This window comes from Poecilia formosa, unplaced genomic scaffold (genome assembly GCF_000485575.1).
Source record: "Poecilia formosa unplaced genomic scaffold, Poecilia_formosa-5.1.2 Scaffold156, whole genome shotgun sequence".
In the NCBI taxonomy this organism is placed as follows: domain Eukaryota; kingdom Metazoa; phylum Chordata; class Actinopteri; order Cyprinodontiformes; family Poeciliidae; genus Poecilia; species Poecilia formosa.
Window position 1 is genome coordinate 313,290 of NW_006800095.1, and position 26,393 is coordinate 339,682.

General features: G+C 41.5%; 1 protein-coding gene across 2 annotated transcripts in view; it reads left to right on the forward strand.

Moving 5' to 3' along the window:
- Positions 1–26,393, forward strand: part of ankrd12 (ankyrin repeat domain 12) — a 51,341-nt gene that overhangs the window by 23,162 nt on the left and 1,786 nt on the right. The window contains exons 2-13 of one of the 2 annotated variants that reach the window (XM_016677464.1): positions 7,141–7,254; positions 10,133–10,283; positions 13,082–13,153; positions 16,308–16,448; positions 18,033–18,236; positions 18,396–18,538; positions 19,491–19,638; positions 20,746–23,825; positions 24,316–25,332; positions 25,865–25,963; positions 26,058–26,201; positions 26,274–26,369. In XM_016677464.1, the coding sequence (XP_016532950.1) occupies positions 7,195–7,254; positions 10,133–10,283; positions 13,082–13,153; positions 16,308–16,448; positions 18,033–18,236; positions 18,396–18,538; positions 19,491–19,638; positions 20,746–23,825; positions 24,316–25,332; positions 25,865–25,963; positions 26,058–26,201; positions 26,274–26,369 (5,355 nt within the window). In that variant the 5' untranslated portion in view covers positions 7,141–7,194. The remainder of the gene's footprint in view (positions 1–7,140; positions 7,255–10,132; positions 10,284–13,081; positions 13,154–16,307; positions 16,449–18,032; positions 18,237–18,395; positions 18,539–19,490; positions 19,639–20,745; positions 23,826–24,315; positions 25,333–25,864; positions 25,964–26,057; positions 26,202–26,273; positions 26,370–26,393) is intronic. The other variant, XM_007564186.2, reaches the window with a different exon arrangement.

The window sequence follows — 26,393 nt, forward strand, 5'->3', positions numbered from 1 at the left end:
ATGTTTAATGTTGACAGGAAATTTGGAAATATGACAAGGTCATTATGCGTTTTTGGTAGTAGTGCACTGATTGCAGTTTTGTGGCCAATTACTGATATTTAAAAGAGCCTAAACTCCCAATTCTGATTTTAGCCAATACCATTTTTTTGTCTGAAATGTTGCTCAATATATCAATAAAGTTGATGAATTGGCAACAGTGGGGTGAACATTGTCAACTGTAAACGTGCAGACATGACCTGGTGGGCCGGTCCATCAGACAAACCTCTCACGGGAGAGCAGAAAAGGACAGTGGCTGATTTTGAGACCTTTGCTGAGGTGGAAAAGATCGATGGATAAGATTGGCTTCACGTGTAAAAATCGGCCATTCACCAATCTCCCAAAATTAAGGAAATTGACTGGCCGATAAATCAGCTAGCCGATAAATTGGTGCACCTCTGGTTTATGGCAAACATCATTAACAAGAACTAAACACCAACTATATACGACGGTTGTTTCATCCTAATCAATGTGTCTTTCATTTTTCTTTGTTCTATCCATGACTTGTCACTTTATTTGCTTAAATTGTTGGCATGTTCACACCTGAAGACAGGAAGTGGTTACGGAGTTCCAGTTGCTAAACAAAACATCTGAGCTCAGTCTCCCGTGTTCACGTTCTGACCAGACTCTGTTGGCATTGTGGTTCCACCTGTTTCATCAAAAAGACTATTAAACCCGTCTCTGCTTTCACTGGTGTATTAAAAAAATCCTCCTATGTTAAGTAAAGAGAGGATTTTCAGCCTGGTGGGGGAGTAAATAAAGCCTGGAGGCCCGCCAGGCTTAAATACATTGGAAACAACAAATAAAATAATTATGAAGTATCTAAACAATATTGTGCTTCAGAAAAGGACAAGGTGAGACCTATTCACCAGACTGAAGACTTTTGTCTTCCAGTTTTTGGTAGAAATATAACAAAAAAAAAAAGAAAAACAATTAATCATTCAAATGGAAATTAACCTTATTTAAATTTGTCATGCCATTAATTGGTTTATTGCTAATTGCAACAGGCCTAGAATTGTGTGCAAATCTCCATCTAATTATGCTAATACATGCATTTTGATACAAGTGGGAAAAACTACCTCATCCTAGCTCAACAAACGTCTCATCAAAAAAGCTTTTAAGACATTGGCGTGTTTCCATTAAGCAAATTAATTTTTGCAATAACAACTTGTGCTATTTTATGGTTAATAGAAACGCAGCTACTATCACTGGAAGTTTCAGTGATAGTTTTATATATATATATAAAAAAGAAAAGCCTGGGTTGCAGTAGGGACGAACATTTATCGTGACAAATGTAAGATTTTGATTTATGGTTGTCTCAATAAATTCAAAATTTTTCAAACAAAGAATCTGTACTGGTCAGTTTTGCTGCAACAGTTAATTATGTGATAATTTCTCACCCAGGAGCAGCAGGGCCAACATGTTGCCGCTCTACAAATGGCTGCTGTTAGTTGGGAAGCAGTGGAGCTGGATCATAATAACTTCATATAATAAATACGATCTGACTCAGACTAGTTGATGCATTTCACTGACTTACTGCAGTCACTGCCACTGAATGTTCACAATAAAGAACCATAGTTAATACTAAACCACGTTGGCTAAAGCATATTTACAAAGATTTTGTTTTTATCTTAAATGCAAAATCCAAATGTTTAAAAGATTTAGAGACCTCTTAAAATGATCAGTTTCTCTGATTTTATTCTATATTGGTACATGTTTGAGTAAAAATGAATATTGTTCTTTTATTCTATGAACGACTAACAAAATGTCTCCAAAATTTCAAGCAAAAATTTTGTATTTACTTGAAAATACAAAATTATTTGAGGCGCTTTAAGACCTCAAATAATGCAAAGAAAACAAATTCCTATTCATTTAGAAACAACAATACTAATGTTTTAACTCAGGAAAAGTTCAGAGATCAATATTTGCTGGAATAACCAGGAGGTTCAATGGGGTTGAGTGCAGTGGCTCTTCATTTTTGCAGAACTGTATTTTATGCAGTTTTTGCTTTATCACTGCTCTGAATATGTTTTTCTTGCATCAAATGGAAATTTTTTGAGTCTGTATGCTCCAGTTGTCGATTAATCGATTCTAAATTATTTCAATAGTTGATTAATCCGATTAATCGTTTCAGCCCTAATTGACATTCTATGTCTCTTCGGTGTTTTCTTCCTTCCTGCTTGATTATTTGTCGTATTGCAGAGGAAACGAGGATTCGTTGCTTCCTCTGCAGTACGTCACCCTGCATTTGATGTCCGTCTTCTCTACTACCATCAATTGGAGTAGGTAATTGTTGCTCTCACTGTGCTCAGTCCAATCCTCGGGTAATCATAGCTGGAGCTTCTGCGAACCGAAGCAGTCATCAAGGACGGGTTTGATCTGGACTTGAAACGGGCCGGGGTTAATGGCAGGGCCTGCAGGGGCTTACGCAGCCCCTAGCTGCTCGTGAAACACAGCGAATGTAAATCTCGCCAAACTGGCGAGTTCTCAAATACTTCTGTAATTATAGTCACACCCTCCTCCTCCTTTTTGTTTTCTGGGCCAGATTGGAGTCGTGTTGGCGTGTTGCGTTTTTCGGTCTGGTTCTGGCCTGTCTGTACTGCTTTATTACCCCCGATAGCGGCGCTTTCTACTCTGAGTGGCTCGGTTCTGGCTTTCAGCTGCCTGAATAACAATGATGCTGCATACTGGCTATCTGCTGACTAATGAGTGACTGGCCTCAGCAGAGCCGACTTGTGCTAAAGATTATACCTGGCAACACGCAGCCGTGCTGTATCCAGGGCAGCAGCCAACAGTGACTGTAGTAATCAGTTATTCTGACGATTAATCGATTAATCGGATAAAAGAAATTGGTACATTCTGCAGATTTTTCATTTAACAACTTAAGCTATTTTTTTATTCAATATTATAATATATTATTATGTGCAAATGAACAATTCAGTTTCTTTTTTAAATAAGAAAATAAACATTTTATAGCATTCCACTGGCGTATGTTTGATCGTTTGCAGCAAACGAAGCTTTTAACATTGACATGTTTCTTCTCGACTTAGCATTTTTACAGTGAAGGCACAATCTGTAGTTTATTTCTTGGATTAGCTGATTAATAATTTAATAGCAAAAGGAGCTTTGGGTTAGGGTTAGAGATTATGTTTACAGAATTTGACCCAGGTGAAGTTGAAGCTGTTCCACCTGAGGAGTTCTGGGTAGAACATATTTACAGTTTTTAATCTTAAATTCAATATGTGTTTTTTTTCTTGTACAGTTTGACTTAATTATTGCTTTGAGTGTGTTGTTCTTGCAGCAAATGACCTTTCTTTGAGCCTGTATATTTCAGTTAAAGATTAATCAGTTGCTAAAATAGCTAACGATTATTTCAACAACCGATTAAATCATGATTCATACGATTAATCGTTTCAGCCCCAGTTTATGCACATGAAATGAATTCAAGCTACATGTCAAGCTCTTCTTACAGCCTTTTAAATAATATATTGACTATAATGTTGTTTATTTTAGCGGTGTGTTTGTACTCGTAATGTTTCAAATATCCTGCACAGCCCCATTTGTATAGCTGAATTCATGCAAAACATTGAAAGTGTTTTGTTATACTCTGATTAAGTACATCTGACATATTTCTACTAATTTAATGTTTACTATGCTTTTGTTTTGTCATTAATCAGAAACGGCAAGTGAGAAAAAATCCGGAAGTTGATTTGTAATGATTGAAAGGAAATTAAATATATGGTAAACGCATTCTGTCTGGGAAGAAAACATTTCCAAACGGCGGTGTTTTGTCCGTCCACCCAGTAATTTTGCACTACAAAGACGAAATATGTGTTTAATATCCAGAAAAATCAGGATGAACCCAGACTTCACCGTAAAATGCACTTGCAGCGTCGGCAGCCTTTTCTCCTCCGTTTTATGTGCCACAGTGTGGCTGTTTGTTCACGGTTCTGCTATAAAAGCCTTGGCAGACTAAATCTGCAATGTTTTTGCTTTTATTCCCACTGTGGTCCAGTGTGAGTGTGACGTTCATGCTGGTGAATCTTCCATTTAAGCTTTTGTTTGTCATACTGGTATAATTTTACTTTTTGCTTGCATTAAGATGGTTCTGTTGTATATGTAGAGTTTAGTTTTAAGAGTTTTGAAATGATTTTAAGCTTTCTGTGATGGATAAGAGTGATTTTTTTTTCATTTCTATTGGTAAACAGAGTCCATCTCCTGGTGTCTTTCAGGATTTATTGTTTGCAGTTTTTTACAGGATGATTATTTTACCAAATTACCAAAGTAATCTAAATAACCAATTAGCAGACAAACACAGTTTGGTGCAAAATTGTGAAAGGCAAGGAAACTGATCTATAGCTTTAGAAAAGGTTTACAAATAAAAATACAATCACTGTTGAATGCATTTTGCATTCAGCTCAGTGCTTTGCAGAACCAGCCTGATTCAGTTTGATTTGTATGCTACCTTTTCAGCAACAGGGCAATTCATAGTACTTTACATGATTAGAATGAATATAAAACAACAAACAAACAAAAAAGGATTACATTTCACTGACAAATGAAGGATAAACAATGACAGGCTGTAAAACACAGCAACACTTCATGGCTCTAAGTAGGTAGGTTTAGCCTTGATTTAAAGGAACTCAGGGTTTCAGCAGTTTTCAGGAAGTTTACTCCAGATTTGTGGTGCATAAAACTGAACGCTGCTGCTTCTCCATGTTTGGTTCTGGTTCTGGGGATGCAGAGCAAAACCAGAAGACCTGAGAGGTCTGGAAGGTTGATACGACAGCAGCAGATCTTTAAAGTAATTTGATTCTATGCAGGGTATTTGTAATTATCTTTATGTGTCTCTGAAGGTTCAGGTCAGAACTGCAAGTATTTTGGGGCTATTTATGTATCTTTTTTTTTTTAACCAAATGGCTCAAATTCAGTCAGATTGAATATAGAACGTCTGTGTAAACTTGAAGTTCTGGATTGAGGATTCTGAACTGGATTTAGATCTGGACTTTGGCTGGGCCATTTACCCACATAAATGTGCTCAGATCTAAACCATCACATTGGATTGTAGCTCTTTTTTGGGGGGGGATTGTTTTCCATTTTCAAGTATTATAATTTTCTAAAGCTACAAAAATGTGCAGTTTCAATACTGGCCCTCAGGTTTGTTGGAGAACAGCTCCACTTAATTTTGTTTAGGGGCGTCGGAGTAAAGACAAATACATTAGTTAATGGTTGTAATATAATAAAAAGTGAAACGCTTTGATGGAGATTTTACTGTTTTAGCTTCTTAAAAACTTAAAATTAAGCAAAGGCATGTTGTTAATGTCAGACCGACCACTGGTGTTGAGCAGGAAGACTTTGAAATTAAAGGTAGTCTTTTATGGCATCCCATTCCTGCCAGAAACTCAAATTTATCACAGCAGTTCATTTATTAATCATGAGAGAATAGCTCTGGTTGCAGCAGCAGCAGGATAGCAGACTGTAGATATCCACAGGTAACTTTTACCTAATAAAACAAAGGTCACAAGAGGGAAAACATTTTTAAACGCAACAAAAAAAAAAAAAGATTTTTCTTCTTGTTCTTGTTCTTGTTCTTCTTCTAGTCCAAATCTTGTGCTGATTTTGCCTGAAAATCTGTCCAATCAAGAGTTAGAGATTGTTGGTAGCATCATGCTAAGTTTTTGCTGCAACAAATGCCTCTGTGGGACTTCCCAGCTGTTCTTTACTTCATTCACTATGAAGTATGAAATGTCCTTTTCAGAATAGACAGCAAGTTCTTTTACCTTGAGTAAAAGAAAAAAAAAATCCAGTTGTTGCAGATGATGTACAGGTTTTAACGTTCATTTAGGAGATGCAGCTTGACATTAATGTGAAAATTTAACCTACTTAGCATCGTCAGAAATCCTTTTTCTATCACCTGTTAGCCAGAAGAAGAAAAGCTTATAAACCTGATTCAAACACAGTTCATGTTGCCTTTAAGTATTTTAAAATATTACCATGAACTAAGTATTTTTCCTTTGGTTTTTGGATGACAGGTTTTGCCATCAGTTAAAAATAAAATGTGGTATTTTGTATTGTTGGATGATGCCGTTTCCAAGTCAAATATTCATAATTTCAGTCAAATAAAAATAGATTTTATAGCTGATTTGTTCTGTGGTATTTAATGAAGTGGTTTATGGCCTTTTTATGTTTTGTTGTTAAAATTTCAGTCAAATAAAAATAGATTTTATAGCTGATTTGTTCTGTGGTATTTAATGAAGTGGTTTATGGCCTTTTTATGTTTTGTTAATACTAGATTAAAAAAAAAAAAAAAGCATACCGTAATGCTTCTTCAAAAAGTATATTGTCAGCCGTAAAATGTTGTAAAAAGTGATTTGCGTTCATATTGAGTAATGGGGCTCTCCCAGTCCTTTTGGTAGCAGCTAATCAGTGGCGCTTCAGTTTCCTAATTTAGAATAAGCTCATTGTGGGACTTTTGATTGTGCAGGGCGGGAGACTACTTCTGCTTAATGAAACTGTGTGAGTGTAAAAAGGGAAGAAGGGAAAGTTCATTCAGGGTCTTATGACTGAGGAGGGCGATCCTCATGTGACAAGCTAGCTCAGCTGTCCTGCTAGCTGCGTTAGCCCAGGTACAGCTGGAGTTAGCCCACGCAGCACCGCGACGACTCGGCTACTCTTCTGTTGTTGTCATCAACCACATCAGAGCGAGGCTCGGTCGCATCGACCAGCACAAGTAGTGATAACGTGTGTGTGTGTGTGGGACGTTTTCCTCTCAGAGGCTCAACAGTCCCTGAAGCCGTGATTCATGCAGCCTCTTCTGGTACAATGGAAAGTTCAATAAAAATCCCTGACTTCTGATCTGCTCTGAAGAAAAGAAACACAGCAACATGTGAAAGTATCATTTCTCTCCTCCCTCGTTCAGTCGGCGGCAGACCGTCACTGAAAGCAAACCTTGTGAACCGCGCAGGGAAAACAATGTTTGATTGTAGCTTTGTGTGAGATTGTCGGGTCTCTTCCTTGTGTCTGAGCAACATAGAGGGTTGTTTTTGCAGGAAGTGGTAGTGGGGTTGAAGTCCCTCTCATTGATGTTGTGTCTTTGCTCCACAGGTGCATGATGAGCCGGCTGTGCTGTAGGCGTCTAAGCTAGTCAGGAGCCGCACCATGGCCAAACCTGGGGGCGACCGAGATGGAGCCATGGTGGATAAGCAGGCGGGGAAGAAGGTATGTAAACACAGCCCTAAAGTTTGCTCCTTAAAAGTAAATATAGTTAAATTTACTTCATTTTAGCCAGCTTTTAATAGGCCCAAACAGATTGCTCTGTAATCGTGAAGCACAGGTGTGACACAAGAACACATTTTTCTGGACAATAAATTGTCCTTGAAATTATTGCGATAAACATTAATATTATTGTTTTGATACCATTTTTACCTAATATAATGATGATGGTATAATAGTGCAAACTTTAATTTTGTACAGAACACACTGGAACCGGAAGACGTTTTAAATATCCAAAATAAAACCACAAACAACTGAAACCATAAATAAAAATAAACTACGACGTCTGTAAATAAGAATATTAATAATCAGAATGAAAATTATTGAGCTAATTTAATTTACTATGTGATTAATTGTTTATTATGACAGGCTTAGCTGCAGCTAACAATTACTTTAGGTATCGATTATTCTAACGATTAATCTGATAAAATATTGACACATTCTGCAGATATTTCCTTCAAACTTCTTTTAATGCAATATTAGAAATACTTTAGAAGATGCAAATAAACAAATAATTCAACGTCTTTATTAAAAAGAAAATAAAATTGGTCTAAATTACATGCATCTGTAGCTAAATTGTATAAAATATAAAAATGAAAAAAAAAAAATTAAATATTACTAATGACAAAATATTAAACATCTCAAATTAATAGCAACTTTCTACTTGAGTTAAAAAAATGTGTTTGTTTTTGGATAATAAAAATTATATAATGGGAGATTTTCTAACAAAACCTGAACCAGGTGAAGATAAAACTATACGACTTAAGACGTTTTTGGTAGAAAATAATTACAATCAAAGGTTTTTTTCATCCTAAATGCAATGTTTATATGTTTTTTGGTACAATTATGGCTTTATTTCTACTCTGAGTGTGTGATTCTTTCAGAAAATTGCCTTTTTTTAGAGTCTGTGTACTCCAGTTAATGATTAATCGATTGCTAAATTAGTTGCAGAGTAAGTAGATAAATCACGATTAACTGTTTCCTAATCAATATTCACTGTATTTGGACACATGTCTGCCGTTTCCAAATCCAAGTATAATGCATGGAAGTTTGTTGTTGTGTTGTGACAACATGCTAACATCTGCATGAACGTTTCTCTAATTTAAAACCACATTTTGTGTACAAACATCCCATAAAAAATAACATCTGGCTGCCAAACAGGGAGCAGATCCTAGTTTCAGTGTTCTCACTCTGTTCCATACGACTTTTGTGTTTGAAAATCTGTAAACTCGACCAACAGCGTGACTAAAAATAGCTGGTTGGTTAAATCAATCTGCAGCTTAGTTAATAAACTGCTTGTTTTGATGTTTTGGTTGGACAGTTTCTACTAAAACGAGTAATTCTCCGACATGCTTCCCTGTTTAGAGCGGCACATCTGCAAGCTGTTCTCCGTCTTCCTATCCTAACACACGTTTTAGTTATTCTCCCAGATAAAGGAGAGATTGTTTCTGCCCTTATTTTTAAAGCAGAAGTCCTTCACGTGTAAGCTCTCTTCCACTCTCAACATCGCCAGACGCTCCAGCTTTGCACAGCTGGCACATTTCTTCTCCGAGATCAAAGACGCGCCACACTGCAGACATTTTCTTACTGCCAGAAATGTATTTTACTGCACCAAAGTGCTTCCATAAAAGTAATGGAGCTGAAAGGGCTTTACACTCGGATCGGAGTGTAACTAATGCTGCTGGTTTTACATGCATGTTTGCTCCCAACTATATCAACTTTATATATTTCATGCAGATGTTGCGTTGATGGATGATTGGTGGAACTATTTATCTGTTGAACCGGAGGATCAACAATAAATCGATCAGCCAAAACTTGCATGTGAAACCGATCTTATCCACAAATCTTATCTGCCTCTGCAGAGGTCTGAAAATCAGCCACTGTCCTCTTTTGCTCTGTCACATCTTTGTCGCTATATGCAGCGGTTTTTCAGATTAAATAAATAAAAAGAGGTATCGGCCAGATCAGCAATCGACCAGAAAACCGCAATCGCTTCAGCCCTAAATTAAGCCAATCAGATGTAGCGGATGGGATGAATTAATCTAAATATTCTCACAAGAAAGAAGTGCAAGTAACCAAAGTGTTTTAGGTTTTTGCTTTTGAAATTAACTCATTAACCATTTAGCAGGAGATTTAACTCAATTTTGTATCAAACACAACTATTTAAAAAGCCGCTTTATCAGTTAATTTGATTATTTATATCTCATTTCTTCAAAAGCACAACCCTTAAAAGTCTGGGGAAGCAAAAAAATTAAATTCTAAATTCAAGAAATGGTCAGACAACGAAACTGTGGAAAAATATCTGTATTTCTAGACGGGATGGATGAAATTTGTTTCTGTCCTTCATTACAGACGTCTTTTTGAAAGAGTTTTTAAAGTCTTGGCGTCAAAACGGTTAACTGAGAACTTAGGATATTTGATTATTGATTTGTAGAATCCCAGATAACTATTATTTTTTATTATTATTATGTATTTATTTGTATTATTATAAAACATAAAAGGTGACAAAATAAAGAAAATATGTTAAAAATGACAAAATGTTATAAAGTAATAAAAATTACAAAATGGTAAAATAAAATATTTAGAAATGAGAAAGTATAATAATAGAGATGAATTCACATATATAAAAATTCTGCGCAGACGTATCGTTGTTGGGATGTTATTCTCATCTCTCCTGTTGGATTTAGGTCTCATTTCTGCTTTTTTTTTTTTTTTGCTCCTGAAGCTCCGTCTGCAAGCAGCTTGTTTATTTCAGTAAATAATTGTTTGATATTCCGACTTTCCAACCCTTGAAGTTCTCTAACGATGCTCTCCGCTCCGGCAGAGCAAAGACAAGCTGTCGCCTTTCACCAAAACTCCGAAGTTGGACCGGAGTGAACTGCTGGGAAAGGAGGGGAAAGCCAAGTCTTCCATGAAGCGCAAGCTTTCCTTCACTACAAGTCCGCCCCGGACGGAGGAGCGGGACTCGGACACCGGTAAGCCCAGTCGCTTCCTCACACTGCCATTCAGCTGGCTCGCTGCCATGTCCCCACGCTGCCACCTGGTGGATCCGGTGGGTTTTAAACATCCAAACGAGGTCAAAATCTCTGATGAACCTCAGAGATTGTTCTGACTGTAAAGTTGCACTGATATGTGCAGCTATAGTCTGATATTATCATGCACAATTATGTATTTTAGAGTGAAAGTCAAACATGGCAAAGCAGTGATGATTGGTGAACCAAATTAAAATCTTGACTTGATTGGATAGCAAAAATATTCTATAAAAGTATTTACTGCTTTTTTTCTTCTCACTTTAATCAATCAAATTTTAGCAACAAAGCAGTACAAAGTGCTTTACATCATACCTGTAAAGGTAAAATATCAGTCTAAAATAATCAGACTAAACACAAAAAGCCTTTTTAAATCATGATCTGCTTCAGTAAGATTAAATAAACCTTCAATGCCTGATTAATATCAAGAGAAAAATAATCTTTTAACTAAATCCTGAATTAAGTAATTATTTTTGAGTCATTTTTGCCCGTCGGAGCAAGAAGTCGCTTGTTTTGAACCTGTGTGACGACATGAAGTAAAACACCAAATCGGGTTCTGAATACGGTTAATTGAGTTAGTTTTGGTTCTGATTCTTCAGGACCTGAAGTCCAAAAACACCTGGATTTTTAGGACAGCGATATACATTTGGATGTTTGAAAAACAAAATGAATGTTTTAGAGTGGCCTAATCAAACTCTACTTAAATGTGACTGGGATGGTTTGGCAGGAACTTAAACCAGTGTTCATAGTGGAAATCCTCCTAATGTGGTTTAATTGGAGCAATTCTGCAAAGAGTGGGCCAAAATTCCTCCAGAGACATTAGACACTCGCTGTGATGGGAGTTGATACCAGTATTTACAACTAATATTTTCAAACACCTAATAAGAAGAAATCAATTAAGCGTCTCTTGTTATAAGTCAGATAAAATTACCAAAATTATTTATATTTTCTAGATGCCAGAAAACCTATAGTGAACTTTTTTTTTTTAGAGATTTTTATGTAATTTTCTTTTACCTCAAGAATATTTCTTTGGATTGTTTCAGTGAAATGAATATTTATTATTGCTGGCGCCTCAGTGACTTTATGATCTGAAGTAAAGGCTGGTATAGCTTTTTTCTTCTTCTTTGTCTTACGTTAAACAGCGGTATTAAGCTTTTTTCTTGTTAAATTATTTTTGTCGAGGTGTATGAGAGAGACATTTCAAAACATAACATGTTTTAGTTTATCTTGTTCCTGTTGTAGAAACACCGTCAAAAGAAATTAATATTATAAGTAGTTAAAGCTAACCCAAGGTGCTTAGGGCCTCCACACCACCAGGGGAACCCAAGAGCACGAAGCTAACATGATAATATATACATTTAAAATAATATTGAATAATACAAACTGAATGCTTTTACACATGGCCAAACTATAATGTTTTTATAGTTAAATAATCTGTTCCTGTTGATGGCTGATGCCACTGTTGGGGAAATACAAGAAGTTAAACTAGTTTACTGTAAATTTAGTGTCTATCAGTTGATGTTGCTTTTAAATAATTTCTACTCCTGTAAGGTTAAAATCAATAGCCATAACAACACTGGTATGATGTAAGCTAATTACAACTGATACTAATGATGGCAGGTATTTTACACATAGCAGGGCTGGACAATTAATCAATAATGTATATCACTATAGTCTCGTGATCAATATCAACAGACAAAACGTCTGATAGAATATTCACTGAACGTCAGAACTCCACAGCATTCTGGGAAATTAGGCAGAGAAACGACGTTAGCAGCTCAGCCTCTCACGGCTAGCTAAGCAAGGTTCATTCACTCTTTGGTTACCTAGCAACTCACTCATTCTTTGGTTACCTAGCAACAGCCTGTTGAGTAACATGCGCAGCAGCAGTTTCAGGTTTTGCCATTGTGTCTCATACCTGCTTAAAAAATAAAAATAAAAATGTTGTGGAGTGAAAACTGGAAAAGAGGAAAGTTCACACTGCCAGTTTGGCTGCCAGATATTTAAAACAAAACGTTAATCAATAATATTGACCGATTATAATGTCCAGCCCTAACACAGACAGCAGCCTAGGAATGATGAAGAATCTGGTGTTAGTATAGGAGGCGGGGGCCCCTAATGAAAACCTGCTTAGGGCCCCATAAAAGCTTTCTCCGGCCCTGACAGTGATGAACTGAAACTTTTCTCCTTTTTTTTTTTTTTTTCTTTTTTAGTTCATTTGCATCTTTTTTCTGTGCTGGAAAAGTTTGGAAACTTAACCTTGAAAATGCTTGAAAAGTGCTTCAATTTCCCTGTGGGAAAAGTAAACACACCCTGGACCTGATGAATAAGTTGGTGCGTGTCGCTCAGCTGCTACAACAAAGCAAAGCGCATGTTTACACGCACCTTAAGCTCTGCTCTGTGGAGCGCAGCGTGGCGTTGTGTGGTCCTCCTGTTGAACGAAAGCCTCCAGTTTAGATGTGATTTATGTGCTGCAGAGGCCTGAAAGGTAAACTGGCTCTGAGGGCGGCGGTTAGCGGAGCGGCTGAAGGGAGGAAGCGAACGGCCGCCTGATTGGATCGCCTCTCCTGCCTCCTGTGTTGCCATGACTCATAATCTGCAGCGCGGAGCGTGCCGCTGCGCCTGTCTGTCTGACTACATGTGCAACGAGGAGGGTGTGAGAGCATGAGCGTTAATGCAGTGCTTTCCCAAACCCCCCTCCCCACCCTGTTGCTCTCTCCCTCCCTCTCTGCTTTGCACTGTAGATGACTCAGACCCAGGCCAGTCGAGTGAGACCTGGGGAGAGAGATTAGTGCCCCCCTGCAGGATATACGCAGGTAACTGCTGCAGCCCGCCCCTCCCCTCCCTGTTGCTGTCCTCTTCGAGTACCTGGAGAAGTTGCCACCTCACCACCACCTTCTTCAGATGTGTGCAGCAAACGCTTTGGTTTGTGCTGCCAGCATTTTACAGATATTAATAAATGTTTTCAGAGGTCAAACACAATTACAAAAACAAGCAAATTTGCCCTCAAATCATATGTGGGTGAACGAGTATGGAGTATGATTACTGTCGATAAAAATGTACGAGTCTAGAGTTGCACCAGTTGATGATTTTGACCTATACCAATTTCTTTTTGTCTGAAATGTCACTAAGAAAGTTGCTAAACTGGCAGCAGTGGAAATGAGCAGACATGACCTGGTGGGCAGGTCTGTCAGTCAAACTTCTCTCAGAGAGCAGCAGAGGACAGTGGCTGATTTTTTGGTCTTTGCTGAGGTTGATAAGATCAGTGGATAAGATCGGCTTCACATAATTATCAGCTGATCATCAAAATTAAGGAAATCGGTGGTGATAAATGGGTGCACCCCTAGTTTATTGACTTACATTTGTAAATTTAGACTCCTACTTCTGGTGCACCGATAAATTGGCCGACTGATGAATCATCAGATACATCGGATATCATTGTACAAACTGTTGGTGCACCAATAAATCAGTGCACCCCCAGTAGGCGTCTAAAGTCTTAAATTGAAGTAAAAAAACTAGGGCTGCACCTATTTATAGCCACCAATTTCCTTAGTTTTGGTGATCAGTGATCAGCCGATAATTACAGGTGAAGCCGATCTCATCGACCTCAGCAAAGGTCTAAAAATCAGCCACTGTCCTTTTACTTTTAGACGTTTGACTGACCAATCGGTGCACCAGGTCATTTCTGCACGTTTGCAGACAACAATAGTTGACAGATGAGCTATATTTAGCGGCATATCAGAGGAAAAAAAGGTTTCTGCCAAAGGCGGAATCGGCAGGTCAGGCTTTTTAAAGATCGGTAATCGGCCAGAAAACTGCATCCCTCCAGTAAATGTGAATAAATGTAAGATTTGTATTTGTTCTGTGTTTTCCCACAGATAAATACATGTGAAATCAGAGATTTTAAGTTACAAAGTTGCAGCTGTGCAACAATACAAGTACAAATCACAAGTTTATGAGGGATTTAAAATCCATCAAAAGGTGGAACTTTTCCACCAAAACATCCGAAAATACCAACAGTTACAATTTTACAAGGTACAAAATTACAACTTTGCAACAATACAAGTACAAATCACAAATTAACGAGTACAAATCTGTCAAAATTGACGGCCTTGCTCTAGCTACGGTAGCCGGGCTTGCAGTGCATTGTGGTCTGGGGTTGCCATGGTAGCTTTTGTTATTTTTCATCCCTTAGTCGGGTACGGTGCTGTGAGTATGAGGTTTTCTCAGCTCTGCTTACAGAGACCGCTGTCTGGAAGCGGCTGGTATTTTGGGATGTTGATTGGAGGAAAGCTGCAACGTCGCCGTCTACAACCAGAAACGGATTTTAAATCCCTCGTAAAATTGTGATTTGTACTTGTATTGTTCCAGAGTTGTAACTTATAAACTTGTATTCTCACAGATAAAATCTCTTGATTTTTGTCATCAAATCTTTAATTTATTGACTTAAATTTACAAATTTAGACTCTCACACATACATTTTTATTGACAGTAATCTCACTCCATAAAGGCATCATGCATTGTACTGGAACAAATCACTTATATTGTTAAAGGAAAGAGAATAAATTTTGAATAAAAATGGTCACAAATCACTGAGTTTGAGACATTATGAAGGGAATTTAGAAAATGATGCTGAGTTTTTTGTTTTGTTCCCCCCAATATGCAGAGTTTGGTAGAGTACCCAAAAATCGTACTTAAGTAAGAGTAGCACTACTGAAACATATTTTTACTTAAGTAAAAGTAAAAAGTACAGCATAGTAAAAGTACATTCTTTCAGAAAAAGTTATTAAAGTAAATGTAACTAGTTACTACCCAACTCTGACTGTATGCATGTAGATCTGTCACAACACATTTTACTGGGCGATAAATTGTCCTAGAAGTTATTGCGATACACAATAATATCGTTGTTTTGAAACCATTTTCCAATGGGAACGGCTTATTAATGATGCACAAACACATAATCAAAGATCAATAAACTTTAAAGTCTAATAAACATTTAACACTGAAAGTGGAAGACATTTTGAACTAAATAAACAAAACAACAAATAAATGAATTATGACATTTCTGTTAAATTATATAAGAAAAAGAGCTAGTTGAGACTTTATTCAAGTTTTTGGTAGAAAAACAATAAATCAAATGGAAATTATTGAGCTTGTTTTAATTTATTGTACAATTGATTTGATTATTGTGACAGGCCTTTATGCATTTGTTTTTTATTTGTATTATTTATGTTAGTTTACTTTTGGGGTTAGGTTGTCTAATATAAATCTTATGCTTTAGTATTACAAAAAAATTTAACGAATCAATCAAATGTGCTGCAAAGTTAAATTTATATCAATGTTTTTGTTTCTGAAATGATGTGCAGGTTGATCTCTGACAGCTGGAACATTGTTGCTGCACAAACTCATTTGATTTTGTTAATGTGGACAGGCTGCTTGACCTTTGACCTCTGGAGACATTTATTCACATCTTGAAAATGACCGCAGCGCAAACGAGAATTTTTGCAGCACAACATTTGAAGAAGTTGTGAGCGGGAGGATCGGTCCAACTTCACTTTTTATTTTCTTCGAGTCAAAACCTGCTGCTGCTGCTGCTGCTCCACTCCCCACACACACACACACACACACACACACACACACACACACACACATGCACGTGTGTGTGTGTGTTTTCGCCTTGCATCTGCCCCAATTACAGCTCAGCATGTCTGTGTTTAGCACCAGTCGACCGATCGGAGACGGGGCAGGCGGGCGGGGGGGAACGCCGTCGACGCTTGACTGACCTCAGAGAATGCCGTTTTATTTTTTCCATCTTGTTTTTTCCGAACCTCTTGCTTGTCATCTGTTTCTCAGCGAACTCGACAGATACAAGAGAGGAGGAGGAAAAACGGTTCACCTTCTCACTGATCGGGGTGAAAATGAAGATTTGCTTTTGTCTTTCTTAGAAGTGTTTGTTTGATTCTGTTGCAGATAAAGACGGACCAGAGAAGAAGAAGGTGAAGAAGGAAGCCGGCAGCAGAAGGTCCAAGTCCTCCAACCTGTTGTTCGGCTATCCGCTGTCGGAGCGCAAGCAGATGGCTCTCCTCATGCAGATGACGGCCAACAGTCCAGGTCTGTGGCGCTGACCTTTCACCCCCGTTCACTTCAGACGACGTGATTCACTCGTCTGAACCGCCTGTGAATCATTTGTTCGTCGGATCTTTACTGGTTCCGAGAAGGAGTCAGGATGATCCGGTTAGGCTGAGTCACAGGTTCCTGAGACGGGTTTCTGGAGGAGATTCAGGAAAATAAACGATTCCAGATTTTATTCACAATTAGGAGAGAAATCCACCAAAACGTCCGTTCAGATGTTTATCTGTCCGTTTTCCCAGGTATCTGTCTGTCCGTCCTTCTTTTCCCTTTTCTTTCCTTCTTTCTTTCCTTCCTTCCTTTGTTTTCTTTCCTTTCTTCCTTTCCTGCCTTCCCATGCAATCGATTTTCCTTCCTTCACTTTTTCCTTTGTTCTTTCTTTTCTTCTGTTCCTCCCTATTTTTTCTCCTTCCTTCCCTCCTCTCTTCTCATGCACCAGATTTTTCTCTTTCTTTTCTTTTTTTGTATAACCTTGTAGTTATACAAAAAAGTGAAGAAAACCCCCCCCAAAAACCAAACCCAATTCCTTCCAGCTGCAAAGCGTCCAAAACCAGAGGGAGTAATTATCCGAAATTCAATGCCTCAACCAGAAAAATAAAAATAAAAGTTCAAAACAAGAAGAAATAAGAGCTAAGATGTCTGATCTGCTGCATCTTTCAGTAATTATCCAAAACATTCTGATAAATTAACACAGGAACGTCTCATTTTACACTGAATAAACTCCATCAGAGCTGTGAGTCGTTGGCGATGTGGACCATGGAGAGCGAGATTTTTATCACTAAACTGCAATTAATTATATGCTTAAATTTACAGATATTTATTGATGCTCTTGTGGATCAAACAGTGGAGAAAATATTTAAAAAATAACACTGAATACTGTCAGTTTTGTTTTTATTTGACATAATAAGTGGAACAATAACAACAATAATCTTGATTTTTATTTATGTAATAGCAGATTTTTCATAAAATCAGTGAGTCTTTTTTTGTGCCATTGGAAATGCATGAAAATAAAACAAATAATTTCATTTTTTAAAATAAAAAATAAACATTTTATTGCCTAAAATGAACTAACATTGCATTCCTTTGAATTTTAGCTGAATGAATATTTTTTTAAAAACCTTTGAAACATATCGTCAAATGTGGGTTTTTTTGTTTTGTTTTTGTTTTTTTAATGTAAAATGTTTCCATAAATATTTTTAGTTTTGGCTGAATTACTGCTGTGAATATGTTTTTTTTATGGCATTTAATAATCAGGTGAAGCTAAAACGATGCCACTTTTAGCTAAAACATATTTACAGGCAAAAGCTTTTTATCTTAAATGCAAAATTTATATATATTTTGTACAATTTCCACTTATTTACTGCTCTGAATGTGTTTTTCTTCCAGCAAATGGACATTTTCTGAGTCTGTAAACTCCAGTTAGCGATTAATCGAATATTAAATTAGTTGATCATTAATCTGATTGTTTCTGCCTGTGTGTTTTTTTTGTTTTGTTTTTTTTTTAAAGTGATCAATGTGCTGTTTATCAGCCTCTAGTAAACCTGATCACCTCTCTCCTGTGTGCAGACTCAACGCCCAGCCATCCCTCGCAGACGACGCCTGTGCAGAAGAAGGTCCCCAGCGGCGCCTCGTCTCGCCAGAAGGACAAAGTCAACAAGAGGAACGAGCGCGGGGAGACGCCGCTCCACATGGCGGCGATCCGGGGAGACGCCAAGCAGGTCAAGGAGCTCATCAGCCTGGGAGCTGACGTCAACGTCAAAGACTTCGCAGGTACAAAATGGTTTCGCGGCGTCGTTACGGCTAAATGGCTGCTGATGACGAGAGGCGGCGTCTGTGAGAGCAAACAGGAAGCCTCCCGGTGCTGGTGCCGTTTCTGCAGAACAATTTGCAGCTTCTGATTGGTCCGACGTTTCCTCCCGCTCCCCCCAGGTTGGACTCCGCTCCACGAAGCCTGTAATCTTGGTTACTACGACGTGGCGAAAGTCCTGATAGCAGCAGGAGCAGAGGTGAACACGCAGGGTCTGGACGACGACACGCCGCTTCACGACGCCTCCAGCAGCGGCCACAAAGACGTAAGAGCCAATCAGGACGTTTGTCCACAGCTGAAGGGCTGAAGACCAGATTTCAGATCGAAATGATGAGATTAAAACCTTTAAGCATCAAGACAAAAGATTTCTGAATTTATGTCTGCCTGTACAAAGATCAGTATTACTGGAGTTTTTGATCAGTTCCAACATTGTAGCTACTTTTAGAGTACGTTTCAGTATGATGCGAAATAGCACTACTAGGCTTTTAAGGAATGAAATACATATTTCAATCTCAATATGTTGTTTTATTTCTCAAACAAGACTTTGAAACAACCATTCTGAACAACCATTGTTTTTTCATAATCTATGGCTAAATACCACAAAATGTCTATTCATCATAATTTGTGTGATATTTTTTGTAATTTGAAAAATTATTTTTATTCAAAGTTGTGCAATTAAAATACATGCACATAATTTGCAATTTCTATGATTATACATATTGCTTCTTAATACTAGTTTCAATTTACTTATTTTAATTACTTAGTTGCCTAGTGTCGCTAAAAAGCATCAAACCCAACATTAGAAATAACTTAGAACTTTCTTCACTTGTGGGCTAGTCTGATACTTATTATTATTATTATTATTATTATTATTTTATTATGTTGTATGCTATTTATAATTAGATTTATTGTTATTATTATACAGTTTTTTATACAGAAAATAACCAACATTCCCTTGGATTTTTTAACTGGAATAGTTGTGAAGCTAATTAGCTTCATTAGCTTGTCAGAAGTAATGTCCTTCAGCTTGCAGATTGAGTGAAAAATGTTCTGTTATTGATGAACCTCATGTCTTAAATATATTTGAATTGAAATATGTAAACATTTGAGCATCAAATCCGTCTAGTACCATGATTTTTGTTCTTCTTTTTCCCATAAGAAATCCTCAGTATAATTTACTCTTCAAGTCTCGTTTTTGTTTTTCCGTGAACCTGCAGATCGTGAAACTCCTCCTCCGTCACGGCGGAAACGCTTTCCAGGCCAACAAGCGCGGCGAGCGTCCGGTGGACGTGGCCGACTCCCAGGAGCTGGAGCTTCTCCTGAAAGGCGAGGCGCCGCTGTCCGACCAGGACGACAGCTCCTCAGGTGAGGCCGTCACCTGACGCGTTTTATTATTTTCATCTTTTATTCTCCGTCTTTTGTCTTTTTTCTGTGGTGGTTGTTACCCTTACCTTTTTGTCTTTCTCTTGGTTGTATTGTTTTCTTTGCATTTCCTTCTAACTCATATAAATCACTTTGAAGTGTTGCTGAAATTGTACTAGATGGATAAAATTAAATGACTTTACCGGCTCAGCAGCCTGAGAGGTTCCTGTTTTGTTGGATTTTATAGAACATCGTGGTTTTCCCACATTATTAAACTGTTTGTTCAGACATAAAACATTTTATTTTTTTAATTTGGCATGTTGTAGAAAGACTATCTGTCCTCTTGACACGAGGCTTTTAAGGAAATCGATAGTCAAGCAATAAGATTGCTCAACTTTAACTAAACTAAAAACTTTCTGCCACAAACTTGACAAATTTCAAGAATTCACTTCAAAAAGTCAAACTCCTATAGAGGCAGTGCATCAAAAACTGATTTATAGCCGTCTTTATTTGTGTAAATTACAGTGTTTTTGGTTCACAGCTAATGGAAAACCAACATTTAGTTTCTCAGAAAATTACAAGATTAATATAAAAGTCATTTTTAACAAATAAAGGTTTTGTTTTGGCTACACAATCAACTGCAGCTGCAGTCCACATCTTGTTCATGTCCCCTAAATTCTTGTATAGATTTTGATTTATAATTCTACTAAATGTTTTCCTTCCACTAAACTTTCCATTGATGTATTTGGAGCCGTTGGGGCGATTATGTTTTGTAGCTTACTCAGTTTCTTGTGGAGGATTTTCATGATTAGACGGCAGCATTTCTTTTTCTTTCATTTATTTTTCGTTTGTCAAATGATGCAGCCATGCTCCAAGCCCAAACCCTTCATACCAGATCTCACATGAAAAAACTAAAAAAATTAACAGGATGCCCTACAAGTTCTGTGTAAACACAAAACTGTACACATGCATAAAAATCCTTCTTATCGCTTCATTAGCTGAAAGCAAAAATCATCAAAACTACAGACTTGTTTGAAAATATGACTTTCATTTTGAGTTTTGAATTTTTCCAACATTATTCCAGCTTAACTCGTCTTTTCCTCCCTGCAGAGTCCGAAGACCCGCCATCCGTCAACCCGTCCAGCGTGGACGACAACATGGAGGACTCCGACACAGAAAAGGAGTCGGACGGCAAACCGGCCACCAAAGCGTCGTCGTCCGTGCCAGGCATGGACGAGTACGAGTTTAAAGACGAGGAAGAGGAGGAGGATCTGAGCAAGGCGCTGAACGACAGGCACATCCCCCGGAGGGAGCTGCGGCAGCGCGAGAAGGAGGACAAAGACAGGAACCACGTGGCGGGAAAGCAGAGCAACAAGGCCGACTCAAAGTCCAAGAAGCAGAAAAGCTCCCGCGTCCACTGCAGCTCCGACACGTCCAGCGACGAGATGGAGAGCCTGTCAGAGAAGAGGAACTCCCCGACCTGCTCGCAGAGCTCCGAGAGCCACAAAACGGACGCCAGGCTGAGAAAGGACAGCGCCGAGCAAAAGGACAAGGGGAAGGTGAAGAAGAAGAGCAAAAGCCAGAACAAAAACAAGGAGAACGAAGAAGACGGGAAGGAGAACAGCAAGACTTTGGTTCTCTCTCTTGCAACGGTGTCTGAGAGCAACGAGAAGGGGCGCGAGGAGGACTCCTTCAAGATGTCCTTCAGTCCTAAAGACGACTCGTCCGTCCACCTCTTCCATTTGTCCTCCATCAAGTCTCCGAAGCTGAACCACAGCCTGGCGGACAAGCAGTGTCCACTGAAACAGGAAAACACCAAGGTGTCCATCAGCGACGGCTCCTACAACCACTACTCTGAGGCGGACTTCTGCAGCGAAAGCTCCAGCGCCAAGGGCTGCAAGCACAGGGAGAAGAGCAAGCACCACCAGAAGGAGCCCGGCGTGGACGCAGACGATGGCCGCGCCAGCCCCTGCAAGGACGCCGTCACAGGGAACAACGTGGACGGCGGCGAGGCGGCGGTGCTGCGGAAGACGGACCTGGACGGGAAGGTGGTGAAGAAGCACAAGCTGAAACACAAGGAGAAGGATAAACACAGGCGAGAGTACGAAGCCGAGCGCAGCCGCCACAGGCAGAAGGAGGCCAGGAAGGACGGCCACCGGAACCTGGAGTTCGACAGGGAGTTCTGGAAGGAGAACTTCTTCAAAAGCGACGAGGCGGATGAGCCGCCGGCGGGGAAAAAGGACGGAGAGGACGCCGGCTCGCTCCAGAAGACGGCGGCAGACTCCTCTCCGGTGAAGGATGAGAGGAACTCGAAAGAGAAACACTCCGGCAGCAAGGAGAAGAGGCCGAGAGAGGAGCGGGAGAAAGACAAGGCGGTGAAGAAGGAGCGGACGAAGGAGGAGAGTCACGGATCGGGCCGCAGTCCGGAGGAGTCTCTACAGAACAGCAGCGTGAAAGATGAAGCGGAGGAGAAACCCGTCGCGGCCGAGCAGGACCAGCTGGAGCCGTCCGAAAAAACGGCGCGAGACAAACCTGACAAGAGGCTTCCAGGAAAAGAAAAGGATTCAGACAAAACAGAGAAGACGCATCTGGACAAGGAGAAGAAGATTAAACCGGAGCACTCCGACAATTCAGTGGAGCGCTGGAAGGAAAAGGACAGATCCGCAGCCGCCTCTTCGCTCTCACCTGGAGATAAAAGCTACAGAGACAACGAGAAGCTAAAGTCCTTATCCGCCGCCAAGAAGCACGAAGACGGCAGGAAGAGTAAAGATAAGCAGGAGAAACGGTCCGACAGGGAGTACGGGAGCGGAGATCACAAAGAAAGAGACAGAGCCAACAGCGACCGACGAGGGAAACCTCCGGAGAAAACCGCGGATCACCGTCTGAAAGAGAAGGACTGCGACCGGAAAAAGAAGGACAAGATGAAAGACGGCGGCGTGTCGTCCAGCTCCAACCTGAAGCTGCTGCCGGAAGACAAGAGGAGCTATCTGTCCGAGAGCAGCAAGGTCTCATCCGCAAAGTCAAAAGACGAGGCGGCGGCGAAGACGCCCGAGAAGGATCGGGACCGGCGAGACCGGGAGCGAGACTACGACAGACACAAGGACAAAGAGCGGCACAAAGAGCGCTCCCAGCAGGCCCGCATCGGCAAAGCCAAGTCCTGCGAGGGAGACGCAGAAAAGAGCAAACCGAAAACCCCGACGGCCGCTCGGGACGCCAAGCCGAAGGAGAAGCGGCTGGTGAACGACGACCTGATGCAGACCAGCTTCGAGCGAATGCTGAGCATGAAGGACCAGGAGATCGAGCTGTGGCATCGGAAACATCTGGAAAAGCTCAAGCAGAAGGAGCGGGAGAGGCTCAAGCAGCGGCCCCTGTGCGACCCGGGGAAGTCCAAACCCAAAGACAGGAAGCCGGAGATCTGCCTGAACAAGGAGCTGACGCGCTCCAAAAGCTCGGAGACGTCCGACGTCCACGGCCGAGAGAAGAAAGACGCCAGCGGCAACCGGACGCTGTCTCTGGACGGGAAGAGCGCGCCGTCCCTCAGCGCCAAGGTCATATCCGTGGTGGAAAACTGCCTGAGCAGGTCGCCACGACCCGAGGGCGACCGCGGCGGCCTCATGTCCCGCTCCGTGTCCCTGGTGTCCGTGGCGAGCTCCGAGGAGTCGTTCCAGGCCACGACGTTGACTCCCAGACACACAGAGTACGACTCGGACATGAATCTGGAGACCTCTGACTCCCAGCAGGCGTTCCTCCAGTCTTCCCTCGTCATCCAAGCCGCCAGGTCGCCGTCCGTCCACGACAGAGACTGCAGCAGTCTTCCAGACGCGCCTCAGTCGGGGAAGCACGAACCCCAGCACCTCCAGAGCGTCCTGGAGGAAGAACCCGGTCCGACTGCCGAGGGAGACGGCGCCGAGCGTCCGTCCAAGTGTGGCCTTACCGCGTTGGAGGAGCCGAAGGCGAAGGAGAGCTTGGAACCTGAAGAGAACCTCAGCAGACACCAGAACCCAAACCCGCCGGCAGAGACGCTCAGAGAAAAGGAGGGAAGCACGACGGGACAGTCGGCAACGCAAGATCTTCCAAATAGAAACCAAACACTTCCACAAGGCGATGCCTCTCAGGCGGAGCAGAAAGATCCTCCTTCCCCAGATCCCGCCGCAGCGAAAGACGTCACCAGTCCGACGGAAACGGCACAGGTAGGAAATAGGAAAACTATCCTGTTCATGAGAAAAACAGTGTCTTCAGTCAGAGGCTTCTTCAAACTCACTGTAATACAGACTGCTAGAGGAGATCTATTCCCTCTACAAAAACTCTGAAGAATTTGAATTAATACGAGTTACAACAACATTTAATTGGTAAAATATTGTTGAATTTTCTGGGCTATAAATTGTTGCAGAAATTATTGCGATTAATGATATTGTTGTTTGAGACCATTTTCATGTCACAACATGGCAGAGGCATAATAACAGTTAATTAAAGATAAATAAACTAATGTATGAATGAACATTCAACCCTGGAACTGGAAGACATTTTAAATATCCAAAGTGAGTTAATAAAGCAGGTTCCCCCCAGAAAACCTGCTGCGCCTGTTGGTACCTGCCATGTTTCTGAGTTAAAATGTGTTAAAATTGACAGGAAATTTGAGCGTTAGCTGGAAAAGCTAATTCTGAGTGGTTTGTGCGACAGGGGGAAAGTGTTGGCGGAGAATCGGATCAGCCGCTGACGCCCGGCGAGCCGTCGGTGCTCGCGGACGCAGCGACCTTCCATCAGAGAGAGACGCCGCCGTCTTCCAGCACCGAGACCCAGCAGGCGACCGACCTCCAACCGGAGAACCCTCCTCAGGAGAACATGGCCGCCGGTTCCGACAACCCAACGCCGCCGGACGCACCGTGCAGTCCTCCACCAGAACCCAGTTTGCACATTCCCAGTTCTGCTTCAGCAGAAGAAGAAGAAGAAGACGACGACGACGCGTCCGCAGACGATGCAGACAAATCCCAGCCTTCCACTGACGACGCCGGCGCTTGTCCTGATGTCCAGATGGAGGAGGCGGCGTCCTCCGTGACCCCTGACCCCAGAGAGGAGCTGAGCGACGCTCATCAGGGCTCAGAGAGCAGCGCCGCAGCAGAGAGCTCTCCCCTGGACGGAAGCACGACCGACACAAACATGGAGACGCCGCCCGAGCCGATGGACGCTACGCCGGCGGACGAAAAGACGGAGACGTCGGTGGCCGAAGAGCAGAGCCCGAGGTCGGTCCAGTCGGCGCCACAGACGGACAGCGGCAGCGCCTCGGGCAGCTGCTCGCCGCAGTCCGCCGACCGAGACTCCGACTCCTCCGGAGCGAAGCTGAAAGCCCGACCGGCGGACGAAGACGCAGACATCCACGTCCCGCACCCACGCAAGAGGAAGATGCCGAGGCCGGCGGCGTCGCCGCTGAGCTCAGCCGCCCAGCAGGAGAGAGAGAGGTGCCAGCAGTCGCTGGCGGCCATCGTGGACGCGGTGAAGCTGGAGGAGATTGAGCCGTACCAGACGGAGCGGGCCAACCCGTACTACGAGTTCCTGCACATCCGCAGGAAGATCGAGGAGAAGCGCAAGGTGCTGTGCAACGTGACGCCGCAGCCGCCGCAGTACTACGACGAGTACGTGACGTTCAACGGGTCGTACCTGCTGGACGGGAACCCGCTCAGCAAGCTCTGCATCCCCACCGTGAGTCCGAACGGATCACACAGAACCACAACAGAACCGCAGGACTCACTGACATGTGACATCTCTTCCTTTCTTTATTCCTTCCTTCTTCTTTCTTCCCTCCCTCCCTTCCTTCCTTCCTTTCTTTTTTTCTCTTCTTCCTTTCTTTGCTCCTTCCTACTTTCCTTCCTTCTTCCCTACCTGCCTCCCTCCCTTCCTTCTGTCTTTTCTTCTTTCCTTCCTCCTTTCCTTTGCTTCTTTATCAAAATCTGAAAAGTGCGGTGTGCATTTTAATCCCTCTGTGCTCTGATATCTCTTGATAAAATCCAGAGCCACTACTTGGAGTCGATCTGCGTTTTATTGTCTGACTCTGAAGCACGGTGGTGGCAGCATCATGTTTATTGTTTTCATTTTATAATCATGCAGCTTTTTCCTTCCTTTTTTTTTGTTCCTCTTGTTTCTCCTTTGCATTAAACTGAATAATTGATCAGTTTTCTCTCTAAATGTGTTTAAATAATAATATAAATCAATAATTAATAATCGTATTTTCCAGATAACCCCGCCCCCTTCGCTTCCTGAGCCGCTGAAGGAAATGTTCAAGCAGCAGGAAGTTGTCCGTATGAAGCTGCGGCTGCAGCACAGCATCGAGCGCGTACGTTTTTTATTTCATCTTTATTAATGTAACCCGGGTTGACCTGACGACCCCCAGCTGACCCCCAGCTGACCCTTGGCCCCTCTCATTTCAGGAGAAGCTGATCGTCTCCAACGAGCAGGAAGTGCTGCGGGTCCACTACCGGGCCGCCAGAACACTAGCCAACCAGACGCTGCCGTTCAGCGCCTGCACCGTCCTGCTGGACGCCGAGGTCTACAACATGCCTCAGGACATCCAGGTGAGCCTCGCTCTGACCTCTGACCTCTGTCCTGCTGCTCTGGGTTTGAACCTGTCGGGTTTTCGTTGCCAGGGTGACGACGGGAAAACGTCGGTGAGGGATCGGTTCAACGCCCGGCAGTTCATGTCCTGGCTGCAGGACGTCGATGACAAGTTCGACAAGCTCAAGGTCAGACTTTCAAAATAAAAGCTC